Source organism: Acipenser ruthenus, chromosome 20 (genome assembly GCF_902713425.1).
Source record: "Acipenser ruthenus chromosome 20, fAciRut3.2 maternal haplotype, whole genome shotgun sequence".
NCBI classification, from domain to species: Eukaryota; Metazoa; Chordata; class Actinopteri; order Acipenseriformes; family Acipenseridae; genus Acipenser; species Acipenser ruthenus.
In genome coordinates, this window is record NC_081208.1 from 27787873 (window position 1) to 27809796 (window position 21924).

The window sequence follows — 21924 nt, forward strand, 5'->3', positions numbered from 1 at the left end:
TATGAGAATAATTTCTTTAAATGTGAAATGACCTACCAACATCATGTAAAAACACTTATGCTGATAGATACAAAGCACTCTACACCCCACCGTAAGTCATTTATGTGCAACAAAAATCCTAAAAGCGCTCCTGATAAGCAGTGCTTTTTAAATACATAGAAACTAATATTACCGGGACGCTTAATCCCTGATCTCTCTGAGTTTCTAATTAAATGTCTGCCGGACGAGGCTGCTGTCGCTTTCTTTCTTGTTGATCCAGAGAAAAAAACACGAATCGTCTGGTTTCTATATTTTTAGTGCTGGCATTACTGATGCATTGCGTGTGGACGTCAGTTTGTGAAAATGCCCCTTATAGGCTGAGCTGTGTGTTGATTTGGTAGTCGAAAAGGTTGGTTAGGTTCCAGCTGTACTTTGGCTGGTATTAGTTGCGCACATATTCACTGAGAGAGCTGGTTTTGGAGATGCCAAAGCGCCTCCTGACTGTTACGCACTTCAGTACAAAGCAAAGTGATCCTGTAGCACAATCGGGGACTATCGATTGATCTCCAGGTTTAGAGCGAATCCAGGGAACCTTTCTTTCTCATTTGGTCTTCTTTGGATCAGAGACTGTCGGATGCCTTGGTAATGGGATGTAGGAGAGGAGCCGATGAAAGCTTTCCCTTGTTTGGAAAGCGAGACATACCGTTTGATTATCGCAGGGAATAAGTTTCGATTTGAGTTCAAGCAAATCGGGAAATAAAGAAACGAGGACTAGAAGGAATACACCAAAAAATAACAGCAGAAGAGAACCCACTGGACATTCACACGACTGTGCACCAAGGGGGTTAATAATACAGTCACTTCGGGATCTTTAATTGGTCTTTCTGAAACGTTAGCTTTGGGAGTACGACACTCGGATTTTGGAAGGCAACATTTTTGGGGAAAAACAAGCAAACAAACAACTAAGACTCTTTTTGGTGTGATTGCAATGGGAATGCAGATTTATAAGCATTAGAGGTCAAATGAAAATCTTTGCTTGTTTGTTGTTCTAAATCTTGTATTAATGAAATGGAAAATCGGGGACTCTACAGCGTCCTTTATTACCTGATGCTGAATGCGCCCCTATTATTATATGTAAATGGTAAGTACAACTTGATTTATGATCACCTGTGTTTAATTATTTGTTCTTTTTTGCTTGATATAGACAAATAGCTTATAAATGCCTAGCAATATCGCTGTTTTTTTGTAATCAAACACTACAGTTATGAGGTGTACATTATTTTAGTTTAATAAAACTCGGGTGTCAAACTGTGAAGATGCGATGACATTATTTGTCTATTTATGCTTTACAACATATCATATGCATTGCTGTGCCACACGTTGTGTTTATCTATCTATCTATCTATCTATCTATCTATCTATCTATCTATCTATCTATCTATCTATCTATATATATATATATATATATATATATATATATATATATATATATATATATATATACATATGCACTGCAATAAACACATGTAAATATCGATATACACATTACATGTTAAAGTTCCAATCAAGTATAGACAGATTAAAGATTACTGCAAAAGTCGAACCCTATTGCAAACCTTATACAATGCAAGGCGTGAATATACGTTGTACCTGTAATAGTATGTGAAATAAAATAAAAAGTCATAGTATCTGAAATAGTGTGACATTGTGATGTCTTCCATTGCTGAAACCCGTCAGCAATGGAATGTCTTGTACTTTATGACTGCTCGAGGATCAGAGAGTTAATCGCTTAATTTCGCTCAGTGGTATGTCCTACTGTGCATAAGCAAGCTAAATGTAGTGCTACAAATGAATAACGCATCTTTCCATCGATGCACCTGGAGTGAGGGGGCAGTGCATTCTCTTTTTTTCAATCCCTTTTAAAGTTTCAACAAATTACTTTTAAATGAAGGGTTTGCTACCTTGATCACAAGACAAACGGGGAATATTCGCTAGTGTGCAGAATCGGAACCTGCAGAGATAACGTTGTTTCATTTGCTGAAATGTGAGAGACTTATTGAATGAAGTATGGTCAGAAGTATGATCTCGTCTCCTGTTAACCATTGCTTTGCTATTCTTTCTCCTCCTTGTCAGCGACATTTACTGAAGTCCCCAAAGATGTGACTGTCCGAGAGGGAGATGATATTGAGATGCCTTGTGCTTTCCGGGCCAGCGGATCCACATCCTTCTCCTTGGAAATCCAGTGGTGGTATCTTAAGGAACCCGCAGCAAGGGAACTTGCACATGAACTGGCAATTAGTGCCCCCGCAAACAGAGCTAAGGTAATAAAATGTCGACGGGAACCGATCATTAAATATTGCGCTCTAAAAGCCAACTCCAGTAAGGGGAGTCCACAGGCAACGCAGTCGGTTGAATTGTATGTGACCAACACAAAACTGACCTGCCTGGATATAGTTCTATTTTTTTTTTAGCTATCATAAAAGCCTTGGATTATGTAATTATTTATTTATTTATTTATTTATGACTGCTAATATACAGAATCTAAAGGGCAGCCTAGGTTATATTACATAAATACAACTAGTACCAATCCGTTCTCACTGCACCTTTTTATAATTATCACTTGTGCTTTCCAAAGAGTCATAAAACGTCACCGTTGTCCATTTAAAATGGCATGCACTGTGCAAATGGGTCAAAACTGAATAAAACTAAATTGAGAAAGGGGATCAGAAAATATCCAGCCGTACCGTATTATGTTTGAAAGTGGTGTACAGTAATACTATAGAAATTGCAGATGTGTGAAATGTTTAATAGAAAAAATCAGCTGCATGTTCTTTATACTTAAAACCCTGTAAACGAGTGCAGCTAAACCGTGTCATTTTTTTTCTATTATTTTATTAGCGCAACAAATAGGCCTCCAGCTAATTATCAAGGAAACCTGTAACGTTATTTTTATCCAGACAGTACTGGCTAGAGCTTTGACAACGAGAGATAGTATAATTAGAATTGCACACAAGATTTAATAGGGTTATAAATGTTCACATTCTGTTTCCTTCGGGGGAAACCATTATTGTGACTCAAATGGAATCAAATGTTTAGCAAACAGCTGTTTTTCGCGCTTTGTGATTTCAGGTCACTCCAAAAGACGCCACCAAAATAAGTGTAAGTATTACAGTATTATTATTATTATTATTATTATTATTATTCGTTTTCTGTAATAATAATATTTATTGTTTTATTATTGTAGCAATATTTTTTAAAGTATTTGATTAATACTTGTTACAATTGTTACCATTAAACGCAGTCGTTGTTTTGCCAGTGGTTGAATGTATATTCCGCATTATACAAGTCTGAAATGGGCATTGGAAAACCTTTGTTATTTTGTACTTCTTCATATTATGTACTATCTTTTGCATGTTTTAATTTCAGATAACAAGGCTGAGTTATTGCGGTCACAGGAAAAAAAGCCGCTGTTTGTAGTTTGTCATCTGAGATACAGTTGCAAACAAGACTATCACAGGAAAATACAATCCCAGGGCTTTTTTCAACAGAAGGCGGTTATATATATATATATTAGAGCAAGAAAACAACCCTTTTCGAGATAATAAATATAATGTGAATACTCATTTTTTTATCACGTGCAAAGCATGTTTTAAACCCGAAGCATACAAATGTCGTGTTTTGGTGTTTAATCTGAACTGTTAAAACATTATAAAGGGATTTGCACATAACCAAACCCCTTTATAGTGTTTTAATGTTATAGTGTGGCTAGGTATAGTTGCCTTATTGTATAGGCCTACGTGTAATTTCTACCCTGCGAATTTAATGTGGATACTACACTTTTCTTTTAGACTGTAAGAGTTCAAGGCAATGACATCTCACACCGCCTCCGACTCTCCAATGTAAGAAAGCTGGATGAGGGGGTCTATGAGTGCAGGGTGTCCGACTACAACGGCGACGAGACTCGGGAACACAAAGCCCAGGCCGCTTTGCGGGTCACATCCCGCATCTCCCCTGATATGCAGGCTGCAGAGGCCGTGTCCCACATCCAGAGCAGCGGGCCCCTCAGGAACAATCCTGCCGGGAGAGCCACCTCCGAGCCAGGCCAGGACAAACGCCGTGTTCCACTTGCAGCAGGAGTTGTTCCGGTCTCTGTCTGTACAACTGCAGTTGCTGATACCGCCTCGTCCCCAGCTTCATCCCAGCCTGGCAATGCAGCCATCCTCCGACAGCAACATGGAGCCGGTAAGTGATGGAGCCACAGCGACACCCTGTGGTCAAATTTGAGAATGTCACGTATTCATTGAAGATATTTGGGATTCTTTTGAAGTGAAAATAACGATTGAATTTTTGTTTTAGTCTTGTTTTTGGGAGAATGGCCTGCGAAGAAAAAATAGTCTTGAAATGACTACATTGGGCAATATTCCCTTTGCTATGTTTAAATATAACAAACTTGATACAGTTAATGTGTATCTTTGAAACATTAAACAAATTAAATCTGTGATTGCTGTATAATAACAAGACACTTATTACATAAAATAACAGCAATTAAACTACATCAACAACAGACGCCGAACACAGTAGCTGACAATTTAACTCAGATTGATAACGTTAGGTTACGGATGTAACCCTGTTTCCCTGAAAGAGAAGACAACCACCAACAATACTTTTGGGATATGCCTGCCACAGGTCAGGTATTCACTGAGCATTTTATATCAGAGCTGCCGATAGGCCCCTCCGGGGAGTGATGTCCTCTGTCCCGCCTCCCGAGGGAACAAATAGTACTCCACGCAGCTCACTTCCTCTTTTGCATCGAACCCATGAAGGCAACCGATGTGACCTCGCAGGTTGGTGGTCGTCCTCTCTTTTAGGGAAACAGGGTTACATCCGTAACCTAACCTTCCCTTTCAAATCGAAGACGAGCAGACGAGGGACGTCTCAAGACCGTAAAACTATGGTTAGCGGTGCGAGTGTGCAACCTCAAGGATCCTTGTGCCTTATGATGGCATATAGGGATCTACCACATTAAGTTTGTAGAATCTGGTGAAAGTATAATGTAGCCACTCATCTGGTAGAGTGCGCGGCCACCCGCCCAGGTGGGGGTAGGCCAGCATTAGTATGCAGTCCAAACTATGTCCACAATCCAGTGAGACAGCCGCTGCTTTGAGAGGGCCTGAGGCCTGAAATTAGGGGAATGGAAAAGCCTCTAGCTCCATTGACTGATTTAAGTGGAAAGCTGTAACCACCTTAGGGAGAAATGCAGAGTTCGGACATGTTTCTGTTGTCCTAGACGTGCATACAGGAGCTGTGCACAGACAGAGCCTGTAGCTCACTAGCCCGCTTTGCGGAGGTGATGGCTGACAAACAGTCTGCCTTCATAGAGAGGTATTTAAACTCTATGGATTGTATAGATATTCTAGGTGGACGTAACCGGCGATCGCCCTTCAGAGAAAGAGTCACCAGGAAATAAGTGCCTGGGGACACCAAGTCAACGGGGACATGGCATGCAGATATGGCTTCCAGGTACACTTTCAGCATAGAGGGGAATTTACCCGCTTCCAGCAGGAATTGCAGAATAGTTGCTATAGGGCAAGAGATAGGGTCATGACCCCGGGTCAGACACCAATCTTGAAAATACCTCAATTTGTAGGCGTACAACAACCTTGTTGAGGAGTCCCAAGTGTTTTGCAGTGTTCCAGGATGGCAGCCACGCACTTTGAGAACGTGCGAGGCGCTAAGGAGAGGCCGAATGGCAGCATGGAAAACTTGAAGATGCTTCCCTGAAAGCGGACATACTTCCTGTGCTTGGGACAACTAGGGACGTGGTGGGAATTCTGCCAAGCCCAGAGCCCCTGCGCCTTCTATAGGTGCTAGAGGGGTTGCTCGTTTCACCACACTCAGCGCAGAGGCAGAGTGGTTCCAAGATGACCATACCTCTTCCAGGAAATCAGGGAACGGTGGGAAGGGCTGTAAGCGGGGCAATGAAGCCTGCATCCTGAAGACAGACCGGCACTGCCATCCAAGGTACCTGGAAGAACTTGGTGGCTCGCTCCATAAGCACCCGGATCCGTCCCGAAGATTAGTTCCTGGACATCCCCTTCCTCCTCATCCTGAGGGAAGGAGCTGCCATCCCAGGAGGCTGCGATTGAGATCGCGTCCTGGTCTTCCTCAGCCACCGCCAAGTCTGCCTCTGAACGTCCCTGGCGACCACCGTTAAGGGCGGAGCCAGGGCCAGAGCAGGGGGTTGGTCCTGCTGCCTGCCAAATACTCCAGGACCTCAGCCATTTGGTCTTTCAAGTCGGAGAAGTCCTGTGCCTGCTTTGACTGTTTGACCCACTTAGCACTCTGCGCAGGAGTCCTAGAGCAGCTGTGAGCACTGAGGGCACCGAGGCGCTGGGGCTGTGAGGCCCCGAGGGCGCCAATCAACTGGTGCGTCTAACGCAGGAGCATCAAGGCACCGAGGGCACAAAGCTCTGAGGTCCTGAGGGCGTTGAAACACCGAGGGTGCCTACACTAGAGCACTGCGGCACTGAAGGCGCCGAAGCACCAAGGGTACCGAAGGTATTGGGGGTCTGAGACTCGAGGCACGAGGGTGCGGAGCACTGGGGGGCACTAACCAGTGGAGCACTGAGACACCAAGGCGCCGAAGCAGTGAGGGCGCCGAAGCAGTGAGGGCACCGAGGCGCTGAAGCACCAAGGGCGTCCAAACACTGGAGAGCTCAGCCACCGACGATGCTGGAGCACCGAGGTCACTGAGTGCAGCAAGGCTCTGAGGCACACGTTGTCTAGTTGTTATTATTTATTTGTGTAATTTTTTTTTTAAACTGTAAGAGCAGTAGAAGAAAAAACACACACACACACAACAGACAAGCTGTGGGGGTAGAAAAGTTACCATGCCAGGCGGGTGGACTGTGAAAAAGAGTTTTTTTATTTTTTTAGGCCAAGCGCACTGAGTGGGCAGGCCAAGGCAACCTGAGTTGATTCAACAGCAGGAGGGGGCAGAGCCGGGCCCCGGTGGAGGAAATCACTTCTCTCTTTTTTTTTTTTTTAGCTGCAAATAGCAGGAGAAATACACACACAACAGCAGATGCTGCGGCTTAGAAAGCAGACTGTGACACAAGCAATGCAGACTGGTGAAAAAGAGAAAGATTTAATGAAGCACAGTTGCACAACGATTACAGCTCAGTTCACAGAAGCTGAGTTACTGAGTCCAGGGAAGTGGCAAGCTGACTTCCAGTAATATCTTCTTAAAAAATAAAGCTGGGAAACTCCAGCAAACTCGAGTGAGAGTTCTTTCAGACAGACTCAATCACAGCAACTGGACAGGTTAGTACTGTACCTTACCTTACCGCAATGAGAAGCAAAAAAGGAAGTGAGCTCCGTGGAGTGACTATTTGTTCCCTCGGGAGGCAAGACCGAGAACGTCAATTGTCTGACATAAAATGCTCAGTTTATTTATTATTCTAAAAAAAAATTGTAGAAAGCCTATTAACCTTTAAATCGGATACTAGTAACTGAGCAAGAATTGAAATGGGGTTCATTTAGATTATGCCTATTGCAGTGATGCATTTATAAATATATATCATGATTGTTTATTTCTTTTTTCTTATTCAATTGTGGTCAAATATAATAGGTGGGTTATAAAGAGCCAGGCAGGTTCTGTATTTATTTTTACTACATAGTGGTAATGCAGGGTAAGGGTATCTTGGGCAATATGTCAACATCCATTTTAACAATAGGAACAGCAAGTGGACACTTTTTGATTGAAACTGATCTAAATCTTGCGAAGGCCAGTAACAGAAGGAGACAACAATTCAGTTGTTCACGAGGGAGTCGGGTTATTCAGAGCCTTGTAAATGCGAACAAAACCTTGAAACCTTGACGTCAAAGAGCCAGGGTAGTGAGGGCAGAAATGGGGGGATGCGTTCATATTTTGTAGACTTTATTGGAAATCCAGCCGTTATCTACAGGTAGAGCTTATGGCAAGCCAAACTAATCACTACGTTCAACACAGTTGCAACCAATAAGAATGTATTATTGTTCCAGATGTGTGTTTTAGACCTACAGTCAATCATAATGTATCTCAGTAGACTCAACAGCTGCACCTTGCTGGATATTTCAATCCAGCCAAAGCCTGTGTTGCAAAATCCAAACACGGCACTTTGCTCTGCACCTTGCTTTTGAATGGCTTGGTGTGTTGTCAGGGTCTATTGTCTTTATCTTAGGGATCATACCTGTACATTAGGAGGTTATTCTAGAAGATGTAAAACCAAGACAAAGCCGTTGCAGGTATATCCTTGCAAACAATATGTTATCTAAATGAGTTGGTTTGAGATTTTACAGTATTTATTGATCCGTGGCCTACTTAGTTGTTACCTCTTGAGTTCTGTAAAATGACTAAAAGCAGGAAATGACCTGGTATTGTCAGGACACAGTGAAGCAGGCTAAATGTTGTAATTTAACCCCTTACGAATATGCAGCCATCTGCTTGTGACTGTCACAAACAATAATAATTACAAACTGCTGCTAAATACACACAGCAGGCATAGATCTTGTTATTGGAAAATTAGTGTTGGGTGAGCACGCACATTTGCTCTATACTGATCAATGAAGAAGCAGCAGTGTAATTACATTTTCACGAGCATGTTTAATGTACCATTCTAGTGTATAGGGGCATTACTTATGTACAATGTACTGTATGTTCTACCCTTTCTGCAAGTCTTTGAACACAACGGCATGAATTCAATCAACCTTTATTTTATTGCAATATATTTTATGCGAGTCACAAAACAAATCATGACGGTGATTAAAAACAACACGCAGACTTACTGTTTGTTCACCATAACAGAATCCCTAATTATACAGTCTATGCCACAGCTAAGGGTATATTATACTGTCTCAATAACCATACTATAATCATTTACTTCATTTTAGTGTTCATGTCTGGCTGGGTTTTTACTGATCCTAATTTAAATTGTTTTTCCCTCATATTTTTTTTTTTTCTCATACCCTGCCATAAAAGCTTTGTAAAATAAAAAAAAGTTGAATTAAAGATATTGGTAATGAGTTTTTGAGGACACTGTTTTGTAAACCTCCTCCAAACACAAACATATAGACTACATCTATGCTATGTGTGTTCCAAGTAGCTAACAGCGTCCCTGAATTCTTATATCATCTTCCATTCGAGTTTGAGCTAATGTGGTGAGGGCTTGCATGGAATGCTGCCTTACTGTTTTCAGTAGTTTTTGTGGCATTTGCACAGAAGGTTGAATTAATTTGTCTGTGCAAGAAGATGATGCAACTTCAAGATTCCTTACACTGTTTTGAATCGTGAAAGGTTATGTTTATTTAAGTCATGATCATTGTTTAAAAAACAAATGGATACAAGGTCTTACCATGACACTATTGTTCTGGATAGAGATTTCTTGTTGAGTCTGTACGTACGCATGTACACAATACAGTTGTGAAGAGGCCTCCATTTATACGCTTGTGAGATAAGATTATGGCTATTTTGGAAGTTACCTTATACATGTACTTTGAGGTACAGTACTTGATAGACTGTTGTATAGTCTAATAGTCTTAGTTAATAATTTGTCAACATGTTGAAGGTAATTCTCTGATGAAATGCTGTTGGCTTGTACATGTGACATATTGCTCATTGTAAGTGTTTGCAGACATGTTGTTTACAGTAAGCTTAAGTATGATTGGCTGGTGTTGGGTATATGTGATTGTATGGGCCTGGAATAGCCTTGTATTGTATTTTTTTTTTGGTTTCTCAGACTCCATTTCTGTATTTTCAATCACACTGAGAATGGTAAAAGTCACAGAGAAGGGAACAAAAAACAAATCTGCCAGTTTAACAATACTTGAGAAAATCTGAATAGTCCCCTAAAATACCCACATCTGTCACATTCCACAATGTCATTTCACCGAGTGGCGGAAACAATTTATATTAAATAGAAAATGCCAAAGGCAAGCCTCAGAAAAGCCCCGTCTTCAACACACTGTCAGGTGTTTAAACTTGCCTATTACATTTTCTGATTTCATTAATTATTTCTGTATAACTGCTAGAATAATAGTGCAGAAGCATGGATTCTGTAATTAAAGAGATATACCCTTCTATTCTCAAGCATAAAAAAAGCATTTGGATATTTTGCATAGTTGTCTGGTTTTACTGCCATAAAATTAAAAACAAATTCACAGCCTTCTTAGGCAACGGTGTCTCCCACAATGTCACATAGGACATCTGTTCTTGCAGCAGACACCATCTCAGGGTAATATAAATGAATGCAAATTTATCAAAATGTTCCGTTTCATATAGACGTTTGGATTCCAATGAATGTCAAAAGATTGAACTATTTCAATAAGTACACTGAATCTTGACACAGATTCATTTTTATATACAGTGCCAAATCAAATGAATTTCTTGTACCAAGAAAGAGAAAAAATGGGAAAGATGTAATTTAGAGACACACGTAGACACTCTTTCTGAAAATGTAATGAAATACAGAAGCTAGAACGATATTTGCTGGCGACAGACAGGAACACGTAATATCAAATGGAAAATATCAAATGGAAAAAAATGATTTCCTAACATTGGTTGGAAAAAATATTATACCGAAATACTGAAAGCCCAGTTATGTGTCCTGCTTTTAAAATCCATTAATCTTATATATATGGAACATTACATAAACAATACAAGCATATGTAAGTAAATATTGATATATTGTTTTTATTAAAAAAAAAAAAAAGGTCATTGGTGTCAATTGGAGGTTTTCAATAAAACAGTAATTTGATGCTTCTCTTGAGCTCTGAAGCATTGTACTTTGGTCCAATGGGGAAAACAAGATGTGTTTTGAAGATGTCCTTTATGTAAACCAACATGAATATAAAAATATATTGCAGTAGCTCTGAAGACTGCAAAAGTCAGTTCTTTAAGTTGGAAATTGAAGACAAAGAAAATTCCTCTTACAGACATGTATAAATAATCCAGAAAAATAATATTCTGTTGTCATAGAAGTTTAATCAGAAAACCGTATTGTTATGATGATAAGATCAGATAATAAAAAGAAAAATGAGTAAGTGCTGCCATGACTATCTATCTGTAGAAATGGCCTATAAATGAATTAATATTGATCATTCCTGTGTGGTGTGTCAATATATATATATATAGTCTACGGGTTACAGACAAACATGGAGAACGCCATCAAATCTCAGCTCATTTTGTAATCAATATTTAAATGCATTTCTACTGGCAATCCGTTTATTATTTTAACAGCAGAGTCATTTTTCTAAAACGCAAAGTTGTTTTTTTTTATCTCCAGCTGGGAAGCGATTGTACTGGCTGCCATCTTGGCAGCTAAGCAATTGTTCTGTTTCGGGAAGCGAGCCATGCTGGCAAGAAGCTAGACAGCAGTGACATGCTGCAGTTTGGAGCTGCAGGAATTCAATCTGTAATGTCAAGTGCCTGCAATACAATCTATGGCCTTGGACCTATCCCGACCTTGGGTGCCATGGCCGATGTGCTCAATACAGGCAAGACAGGTGTTTTTTAGTTTTTTTTCCTCTGACCCTGTGCGAGTCTTCTATTAACATTGTTTGTAACTGTCTTTACATCTCCTGAAGGCCCCCTAAGCTTTGTATTGCCGAGTGCACTTGATTTAATGCCATTTAGAAGGCTGGCTATCCAGACACGATTGCTTGATGGATGTAAAATGCTTGCTGTTGTATTTAAGGAGGTTTCTGGACCAAACATAAAGAGACAGATTGAGTAAAACAGAAGAGTGCGTGAGACACCTTTCTTAGTAAAGGTCAGTAGTGACTTTTCGACGGACAATCAGCTCAATTAAGGAGTAAGTAGCGGGGTTCCGAAAAGTATAGCGTTATCTGTCCTCACGTGTTGCTACAACTGTTTAAATAACGGACCTGTCGTTTTTCATTTTATTGTTAACATCCTGATATATTTTTACACTTATAACTTTAAAGTCTGTTTCAAAACTCTTTTGCACTGGGGTTTGAGATCTGTCCTGTAAGTCACTGCACGAAGAGTGATTAAAAAAAAAAAAAACATAACAACAAGTACTCTGGCTTTTCTGTTCCATACCACATCATTGATCGTTATTGCTGCGTTACCTGTGTGTTACAATGTGGGCATTAATCCTTACACTAAGGGATAGGTGTACTAAAGTCGCAAACCAGTTGCAAACGAGTCGGAAGTCTTGGGTGAAATGTACTAAACAAGCACAATGCTATTTGCGACTTTTTAGGGAATGCTGTTTCAATTTAAAATTATCTTTTATTTGCTTTGCTAATGTGTATAATGCAGCAGCATTATTTATTTTGTGTTACCGGTAGGCTAAAGTAAAATGAAAATGCGCTAGCTATTCATTTGATTTTACTACTGTGCTTAATAAAATGCATTGAGCACTATAAATGTATGTGTGTGCAATTTTATTGTATTGTTTTTAAACCCGATACCTCCTTATGTCAGACAAACATGTCTGGTTTAGTGAGGGGCTACTGTATGACTATGAAAAGCTATTTGGGGCTGTAGGTGGGGGCTCCACTATAGAATTTGATGGAATTAAACTGCCCTTCATTTTTTATATATAATAGAATGCATTGTACAGATGACGTTTACATTTAACAAAAACAATGTTATTTTGATTCTTGCAGCCTTGCATGTATATCCTTCAGGCACCCTCTGCTGCAGCAAACCACAACTCAACTGCAACTATTTATTTTCTCACAATGTATAATGCTAGAGATCTCACTAAGAAGACGCAAATATTTAAATTAGTATATTGCAGCTCTCTTCATTAACATATTTTCTCTTAGTACATACAACAAATTGTGGTATGCTTGCTCTGCGACTGGCCCATCTTAGTACACTATACCCCTAAGACTGCACTAGAGCGGACATTTTGAAAAGAGCTTTGAAAGAGACTTTAAAGTTAAAAGTGTAAAAAGTCATCCTGTGGATGTAGGTCATGGCAATATATTTTTTTCTAATACCTGTAAGTGCTATTTATATACTTAGCAGGGGACCTTGCTCATGATATTACTGTATGAACTGAAGGTTGTCTGAAATTTGCACTGGCTTTATCATATTTGACATTGTCAATTTATTTTTATCTTAAATTATTAATAAGGAAACATGAAATATTATGTTGCAAAACACAGCTGCAGATGTGCTACAAAAACATCATTATTTAAGTAGGAGATTGGTTTGTCTGTAGTCTGTTGGGTCATATTCACTGCACTTTATATACATAATATATTTTTTAAGTTTGTTAAGATTAAATAACATTTCATGCAAATGAACGTTTTCTAGCCTATTCTTAAACAACAACATTCTAGATAAAAGGTTGTTGCTGCATGCTAGTACTTTATCACCACATTTATTATAGTTTAAACCCACTCCAATGGTCTAGTTGCAATCAGAACATGTGACATACAGCAAAAGGACCAGGATGCAGTAATCCATTGCATTGTATGTCAAATATTTGCGTCTCAATTAATGTAAAATAAAACATGTGAAGAAACAGGACAATTAATAATGTTATTAAAGCTCTAAAAGGTAAGAAATTGATTTGAAAGCACTGGTTAGCACGCCATTAAAGCTTTGTGAATGGGGCCCATTTTGCATATACAGTACTGTTAATATAAATGGTAAAGGCATTCATGTGCTTTGATGCTGCTGAGTTGCCAGCAACTGGCTTTTCTTCAGAATGGCGCACATGGATTCACTATGTCATACAGAGTGGCACTCTGGGGCTATTTGTTCAGTTGATGTGAAACGTGGAAGGTTTGCTTTGACACTATTTTTTCTAGACTAATGGGTGGGCATCAGCATTATAGTTCTTTCTGGATATTTGACCCACACCCTGAAAGTAACAAGGACACATGGCAAGAAATGACTGCAGGCGCCTACTTTCTTTATAAACTCTGTCTTGAAGGTCTTGAAGGGAGCAAGGAGAGTAGCATTTAGATCCTGTGGAAGGCATAATTAAAGTATCCCGAAGAATCGATTAAGGCTTAAAGTGTATCTTGCAGGGGTTTTTTTTTTTAAATCACTGAAATGGATGCAGCAGTGTTTATTAAGAATATTAGCATTATTATTTTTTAAAAAAAACATTTTATACACTACTGAAATGTGGTTAATGTGGCTCACGGACCACACCTACCAAAACACAGCCTTTTTCTACCAAGTCACGCGTGACATTTCAAAAGGGAAACAGTTCTCGGCCTGTATGTCTGACCTACAGGTTTGTGAGACAATAATAATAATAATAATAATAATAATAATAATAATAATAATAATAATAATAATAATAATAATATGGTGAATACGTGCATGTGCGGGGGTTGCACGAACTCCACCCTGTTAGGGCATCGGGTGCATGCCTTTCCAGGGAAAAAGAGTGCTGTATATCGCTCCTGGGTGCGGTTTGTACAAGTCAAAAGAGAGGACTTCACTGTGAAATCCATTCACGTTTGTGACACGCACTTTCTCGACAGTGATTATCTTACATATTTAGATTTATAGTGTATGTAAATTCACACAATCTCAGACGTTTCTTTGGTAGTGTGAGTATCTAAAGTATCAGTCAACTGAGCACCTATCAGTCTGCTATTAAAATTTGACAGGCCTGTTCTGCCCAAACTGACTTGCTACAGGAAGAGGCAGCTTTTATATATTACAGATGTATGTTATGTGAGCCCATTTCCCAATACATTGTGCTACACATCGCAGTTGTTTCAAATTTGTCGTCCAACCCTTATAATATACTGTATATAGCTATACATTGTGTTTTTGACCGTTTAGTTTTTTCACAAGGTTATCTACAATGGAGTGCCCACATTTACAGGTCTCTAATGGATGCAAGGCAATTTTATATACATGACTGCTTCCAACAACCCTGGAAAAATAGTTTTCCATTAACAGCACTGAAGTAAGATTTATTCTTAATGCTTGCCCTGTCTTGACCTTGGGTTGATTGACTCTGAACAGTTGATGGCTGCTTCCTCTTGTTTATTTTAGTCTAAACCCCTAATGTTCTCTGTTCCATGTTTATAAGATGTATCTAGGCAATTGGGGCCTGGTTTTCAAAACCTAGTCGCTGCTTTTTTGCTGGTGTATGGATCATTTTGATGATATTTACTCAATTGTATTATTTTGGAAACTTAATTAAACTAATTTCAATGTAAATTACCAAGCTTTGAAAAGCAGGCCTCCTGGTCTCAAGCTTCTTCTTTAAACATCTTAAACATTCAAATGCTTGCACTGCACTATTTGTTTTTGTTGAGTCTCTCTTTGGAAGCTCACTACCAATACTTATTGACTACCAATAGTTACTGCACTTCAAGCACCTGGATTGCAATGCAGAAGAGGCTGTTTTGCTAAGCACAGCAGTATAACTTTATTAATGATCTGTTTCAACATTAAAATGTTCTTCTCAATCGGTATTTTGTTAATACCCTTCCAGGATTCACTAGCAGCACTCAGTCTTGGCTATATTGATCTCTTATTGACTTGCTTGTTGAAACTGTGCTTTGTTTTGTTTTATTGTGTTGTAATGTTACAATTAGTGGCAGTGTCTTTGAATGGTGGGTTTAATAAAATTTTACAAATGACTAGAATGTACTTCAGTGTATGTATCCATTATTAGCCATACACAGTGTGAGTGTGTGAGTGTGTGAGAGGGGGTTGGGGGGGGGGGGGAGGGTGTTACCCAGAATATAATTAAATTGCATCATCACACATTAGAGGTCCCAGCATTCCGAAAAAGAATTGCAGGCTGTGATTTATAAATTCAAATCCTAACAATGTCAGGGACATATGAGGTGTTGGAATTAAGATATAAATCAATTTTCTTTTCATAAGGTTTGCAATTACATTTCAAATCCTGCCTCCTATGTACCGAATGCAGTTCTGTTAATTAGAATTGTGTCTTAGCTTGCATTGCATGTTGGGGCTTGACTGGTATTAGTGATGATCCTGGAACATGATACGAGGCTCTAGGGAGCTTTTGAAGTGACAGAGCATAATTCAGTCTCCCTTCAGAATCGTCATTTTAGTTTGGGTATCTGTTATAAGTGAGAATATACCATCTATAAACATGTTATTCATTGTAGTATTTTCACAAATATGTTTTTTATCTGTATTATATTTCTGTAAACATTTTACTATTTATATTATTACAGTCGTGTATTGTAAATAACCAGTTATAACAGAACTCTAAACTAAAGTTTAACCACTGATCACTCCACTATATTTCATTGTTAATGTTTTAAAATGATGGATGTAAATTCACATGAATGCATTTAGCTTTAGAGGGCATCTAACTGTGGGGTAATGACCGCTCTAACCTGATTGGCTGAGACAATTCGTGAGGTTTGTAATATCAGTTACACCATTTTGGAGGGTCCTATTTTTTGAAACACAGGAAGCAAACTTATAGTTTGGTGGCTGAAAAAACTGTTTTTAGTTATTTAGTAATGTAGTGGTATAGGAAAGGGTTAACTGAGCTTCTCTTTTTCTTTTGCCCACAGGTTCCGGAGCTACTTCCATCATCACAGCCCCCCTTCTGTATATTTCTCTGCTGATCTTCCATAGGCTTATTCCCTTACTGGTGAACCACTGATAGACTTCGACAAGCAAACTACAATGCTACAATCTTCTATCAATGTTTTCACTTGTATCAAACGAAAAGGGAAATATACCTGTATGGCACACCGTGGGGTAATAAGAAAGAAAAAACAAACAGGGATTCACAGAAGAACGACTGTCTTAAAGCTGGATGTAAACAGACTGTAAGAAGCATGACAAAAAAAAAAAGTTAATTAATTAATTAAAAAGAATTTATGTGAAATCAAGCTTCACAATTGTGGGAAATCTAGTGTCGCACACAACCGACATCCACAAAATGATGCATTAAAATACTGGAGTGTCAAGCCCTGCTGTGTGCATGGCATCTATGGTTTATATTATTGTAAGTAACATGATTTTCCTTTGCAAAATGGGTTCCTTCTGCTTTACGTTTTTGCACGAACTGTTGAACAGTCAGCCATTCTTTTACATGTCAAAAGTGAGGGCTCACATCTGTTACGGAGGACAATGTTTAGGTAGATCAGTGTGTTTTATTTTGTTCAGTTTTTTGTTTTTCTTTTTTTTTCCAAACATTTTAAGTTATATATATAAATGACTTCTAATATATTTTGATTAAATAAGGCACACCTTACCATAGTTACTAACCACCTTCAATAATGTTTATTTTTATTAAAGAGGGTAAACAAGATATGACATTAATTTCTAAACATTTTTGGTATATTGCCAACACCAGTTGAAATAAAAGATTTTGAAATAAACTACGCCTTTAAGTGTGATACTTGCAGTGCAAGAATTATATAACTTGCATCCTTTACCATGAGAGTGAGCTTGAGGACATAAACAGCCTATTTTTGGTTCAAATTATTTAAATCATGGATGGAACAAATACCTAAAATAAGGTTTCTTCAGGGTATTATACAAATCTTAAATTATCTATGTTTAGTCAAATGTGATACTGCAAACAAAGAAGTTATCAGCTGTAGTAAGCACTGGTTTGTATAAGCAGTTGTGTATGCAAGTCCTGTGAGGAGATTGTCAACTCCCTGTGAAACATAAGAACATAAGAACATAAGAACATAAGAAAGTTTACAAACGAGAGGAGGCCATTCAGCCCATCTTGCTCATTTGGTTGTTAGTAGCTTATTGATCCCAGAATCTCATCAAGCAGCTTCTTGAAGGATCCCAGGGTGTCAGCTTCAACAACATTACTGGGGAGTTGGTTCCAGACCATAAGAACATATATTTTGGACCCCACCTGAACATTGAACCCTCTTTGCGGCACATAGGAATTTAGGTGGAGTCTGGTTGGATGCCTCACACTGACTCTGCAGTGTGGAGGCAGGAGAAATGGGTTTCACCTGATTCAAGGGGAAGGTTTAGGAAATGAAACGATCAGAAGGAGCTTGCAAGAAAGTTGTCATGCCAATGGCAGACAACAAAACGGTTATTAACCCTTTAAACCTTTAGACAGATGTCTTAGTCTGGTGAAGGGACATTCTAACCATTGAAAAGAAAACAGAATTAGTGAAACTTTCTAGAAAAAAGTGAATGAAAATAAAAACAATCTGCAGCAAAGACCTTTTTTAATTTTCTGCAGTCACTTGCAGTTTGGCTGTTGCGCTCGTTTTGATGTATTGTCTAACATTAAGGCTCTGTAAAGGGCATTCTTCCCCGATACCCTTAGTAATGTTCATATAAAACGGTTACAAGGACGCTTGTGATCAGGAAATGGACTCTGATTTAATTAGTATTTTAAAATGCACATAGCAGCAGAGCAAAGAATGCTCTAGGGTCTTCAACTAAACATCTGAACCTGCTTCAATATGAATAGAATGTTTATTAGGTTTGTATTTAAACAGCAAATGCATTAATGTAAGGGGATGGGGTTCGATATATTCAAATTGCATTTCAACAAGAATGCAACACTCCAGACTCTTAGCGTAATAAAGAAAAGGTATGTGAATGTTAATTTGTCTGATGTAGTCTGCAATTTTCCTTAAACGGTAATGCGTTTTATCCAATATACTTTTTTTCATTTACAGTTAAATTGGCACAGAACAAAAAAGTAACGTATTCAGAAGTACCGTAAGCATGCCCAGCTATTATTATTATTTATTTCTTAGCAGACGCCCTTATCCAGGGCGACTTACAATTGTTACAAGATTTCACATTATACAGATATCACAGTATTTTTACATACAATTACCCATTTATACAGTTGGGTTTTTACTGGAGCAATCTAGGTAAAGTACCTTGCTCAAGGGTACAACAGCAGTGTCCCCCACTGGGGATTGAACCCACAACCCTCCGGTCAAGAGTCCAGAGCCCTAACCACTACTCCACACTGCTGCCCTATGCTAACCAATTAAACACATTTTCTAATGCTGTTTATCTGATTACTTGGATGAGCTACCTTGTGTACTCTCTAGAAAATTACTATTGTGGGTCATTGTACATGAACTTTGTTACATGAGAAATAATTGTTTACTTTGTTTGCCTAAGGAGGCAAGTGATAATTGACTACCAACTAAAAGCAGCTTTCACATTTGCACCTCACTGAAGATACATCTTGTTTAATTTTCAGGTCAAGGTGGTTTAACCAGGGGAAGACACAGCAAAATCAGATATGACTTGTTTATGGTTTGCAATAATGTTCAGCTGAATTGGATGTTATAATGTAAAACCTATACTTCAAATCATGTCACTCATAGTTTTAGATAAGTACTTCACAATTAGTGTCACCAGAGTTCCAGAATCAACATTTGCTCATCTAATTATGATCATTTCACATCCATGTTCTAATTTATATTCCAATAATGTAACTCTGCAATAATATAATAATGGTTCAATTGTAAAATGAGTTCCAATAGCATGCATGTCATGTCTCACTCATTTTAGGAACTTTAGCAGTCTCGGTCCTAACAGAAACAAAATGACAATGCAATTTGAGTATTGCCAAATCTCACTCCTATTTTCTTTCAAATCTCACTCATTTAGATGTTCTGACCTTGGAATCTCTGCTGTTAGCTGGGGTTATATATCTTTGAGTGTCCCTCACTCACTGCAAAAAAAACAACAGAACCTTAATAACTAGTAGCAGCAGGTCACTATGAGGTCATTGCAGTTTTGCAGTGGATATTTATTGTCTGATCATTAAAACTAGTTCAGCAATGGTGTCTCTGCACTGTAGGAGAGGTGAAGAAGCTCAGTAAATCACACATTTGAACAATTACAAAGCAGCATCAAGAAAATAGACTAAAACACCAGGGGCTGTGCCTAGGCTGTAATCTAGTCTCTGCTACAAAAACAATTTTCTAGTGCTTATGAGTGGCAACAAAATACCAAGAGAGACAAATGACCTTATCAGAAAGACCAGAAAAAGCCTACTAGATATTGCCTGAGGACCCGAGTCCCAAGCACTGGAAACCTATGCTGAAGCATCAGTGTGTAGACCACCCACAAATGACATCACTGAGCTCAGCCAAGACAGATATTATGCAGCAACATTGTCTACATACAAAACTGTTCTGTGATTTATGCAAGCAAGAAGCATTGGATATGGGATATAAGACATCAGGGGAAAAAAAAATGTTTAGGATCTACTTAATGGAAATATAAATCCAGCAGAGTTATAGGTTATATGAAGCTGACATGGCTTTTATGTCACTTTAACGTGACCTGTGAGATTCTGAAGTCCAGAAAAAGGAGCATCGTGAATGCTGGAGGTGTTTTGCTTATCTGACAGCTCAATAAATGTAATACAGATATTGCAGTATTTTTTATTTTAAAAAAATGTGAGAAGAAGCTGGATTGGACAGTCATACATAAACGTAGCCTGTACTGAATTTGTGACAGTTGTTATACTGTTGCATTTGACCACAACTGAAATTTCGATACAATATATACATAAATTCACAACTAATTACGTTACATTCATCATTCATTTTTGTTCTGTTTTCTATGACTTACTTAACAATTGAGAATGTACAATTCGCCTTTAACTTCCTAATCCTAATGTTTACGTCCTGCGTTTCTTTAATTGAGATCAATGGTGCATCTAAAGAGACAGGGGATAGCAGATTAACTTTTTTGTGTTTTATTTGTTCATTATCTTTTTTTTAAGTTACATTCCTGTGGAACTCGTTGTTTGTATATATATATTTAACAGCACTGTAAATAAAAGTAAGCACCTTCCATCTAAAAGCATTTTTCTTGGACATTCTTTTATTTCCTCCATGACTGTGCCTAGACTGTCACTCCTGACACATCCACACATTCTAACAATACCATTGTAGATGCTCTTGTTCTGCCATTGCTCTGTAGTACAGCATCGTTGCATTGTCATTGTAATGCTGTTGCACTGAAAATCACTTGGGAAATAATGTTCAATCATGCAACAATTTTTGTCTTACAAATATACAGACAAGTCTGGTTATGTATTGTTGATTCCATTTGTGCTTCATAACGCTCTTCAATAAAGCTAAAATTGAGCACATTATTGATTTCCCCTTTTTCAACAAATGTTTATTTTACTTACATTGATTTGAATTGGCATTTTGATTAAGGTGCCTCATTTTGAAACTGCATTTCAAATTACTTGTAGCTGTGTTATCTGTGGAAGAGCCTTGGTAGGTAATCAGAGAAATTAATTTGGCAAGGAGGGAATGTGATCGAGTCAATAATCAAACGATTGGTTTATATAAGCTAGGGTTCATTATAGCATGACAGTATCACTGCTCCAATGCCATTCTATGGCAAATGTTCATTGAAAATGTGCATGGAGTCTTAATACCACACTATCACGGTATCCAGCATATACTTATTAATATGCCTTACTATAGCAATAACATAAAATATGGCACAGCAAAGCAGAATTTTACTATTAAAAGCCTTGATTTACATTACCATAGTAATCAAATCTTGTTGAGCTTACCCCTTGGATAAACTCACGCTAAAGCAAACCCATCATAGACAACCCAGATGTAGGCAGAGCGCTCCAGAGCATTACGTGGTGTTTTCTATTCAATGACCTGCATAGAAAACTTGACAAATATGCCTTTTTGCTAAACCAAAAAACGTGTCAATAACTTTACATTACAAAAATACATTTACATTACAAGTAATTACATTTAAAATCCAAAACTCACTTAAAGCAACTGTTTTAATACACCGTGATTGATGTATTTCCTGCTGTTGTGAAGCTGCACGCTCCTAACACACCGTTCAATAACTGCTAACATGTGTCATGGGCGCCACAAGAGAGCGCTCTGCTATTGAACACACTCCAGGTTTGAGTGCTGGCTGCCCAAGTTGCCAAAGGTGGTCTTTCTCGACAG

The 21924-nt window shown here is 38.4% G+C and overlaps 1 protein-coding gene across 1 annotated transcript; it reads left to right on the top strand.

The window, feature by feature from the left end:
- Nucleotides 1-241: 241 nt before the first annotated feature.
- Nucleotides 242-21033, top strand: LOC117425113 (V-set and transmembrane domain-containing protein 2B-like). Its single transcript, XM_034041800.3, has 5 exons — nucleotides 242-1120; nucleotides 2113-2300; nucleotides 3109-3138; nucleotides 3828-4221; nucleotides 16531-21033. Exons 1-5 carry the CDS (start codon nucleotides 1048-1050, stop codon nucleotides 16620-16622), a joined length of 777 nt encoding a protein of 258 aa, XP_033897691.2. The 5' UTR covers nucleotides 242-1047; the 3' UTR covers nucleotides 16623-21033.
- Nucleotides 21034-21924: the final 891 nt, after the last annotated feature.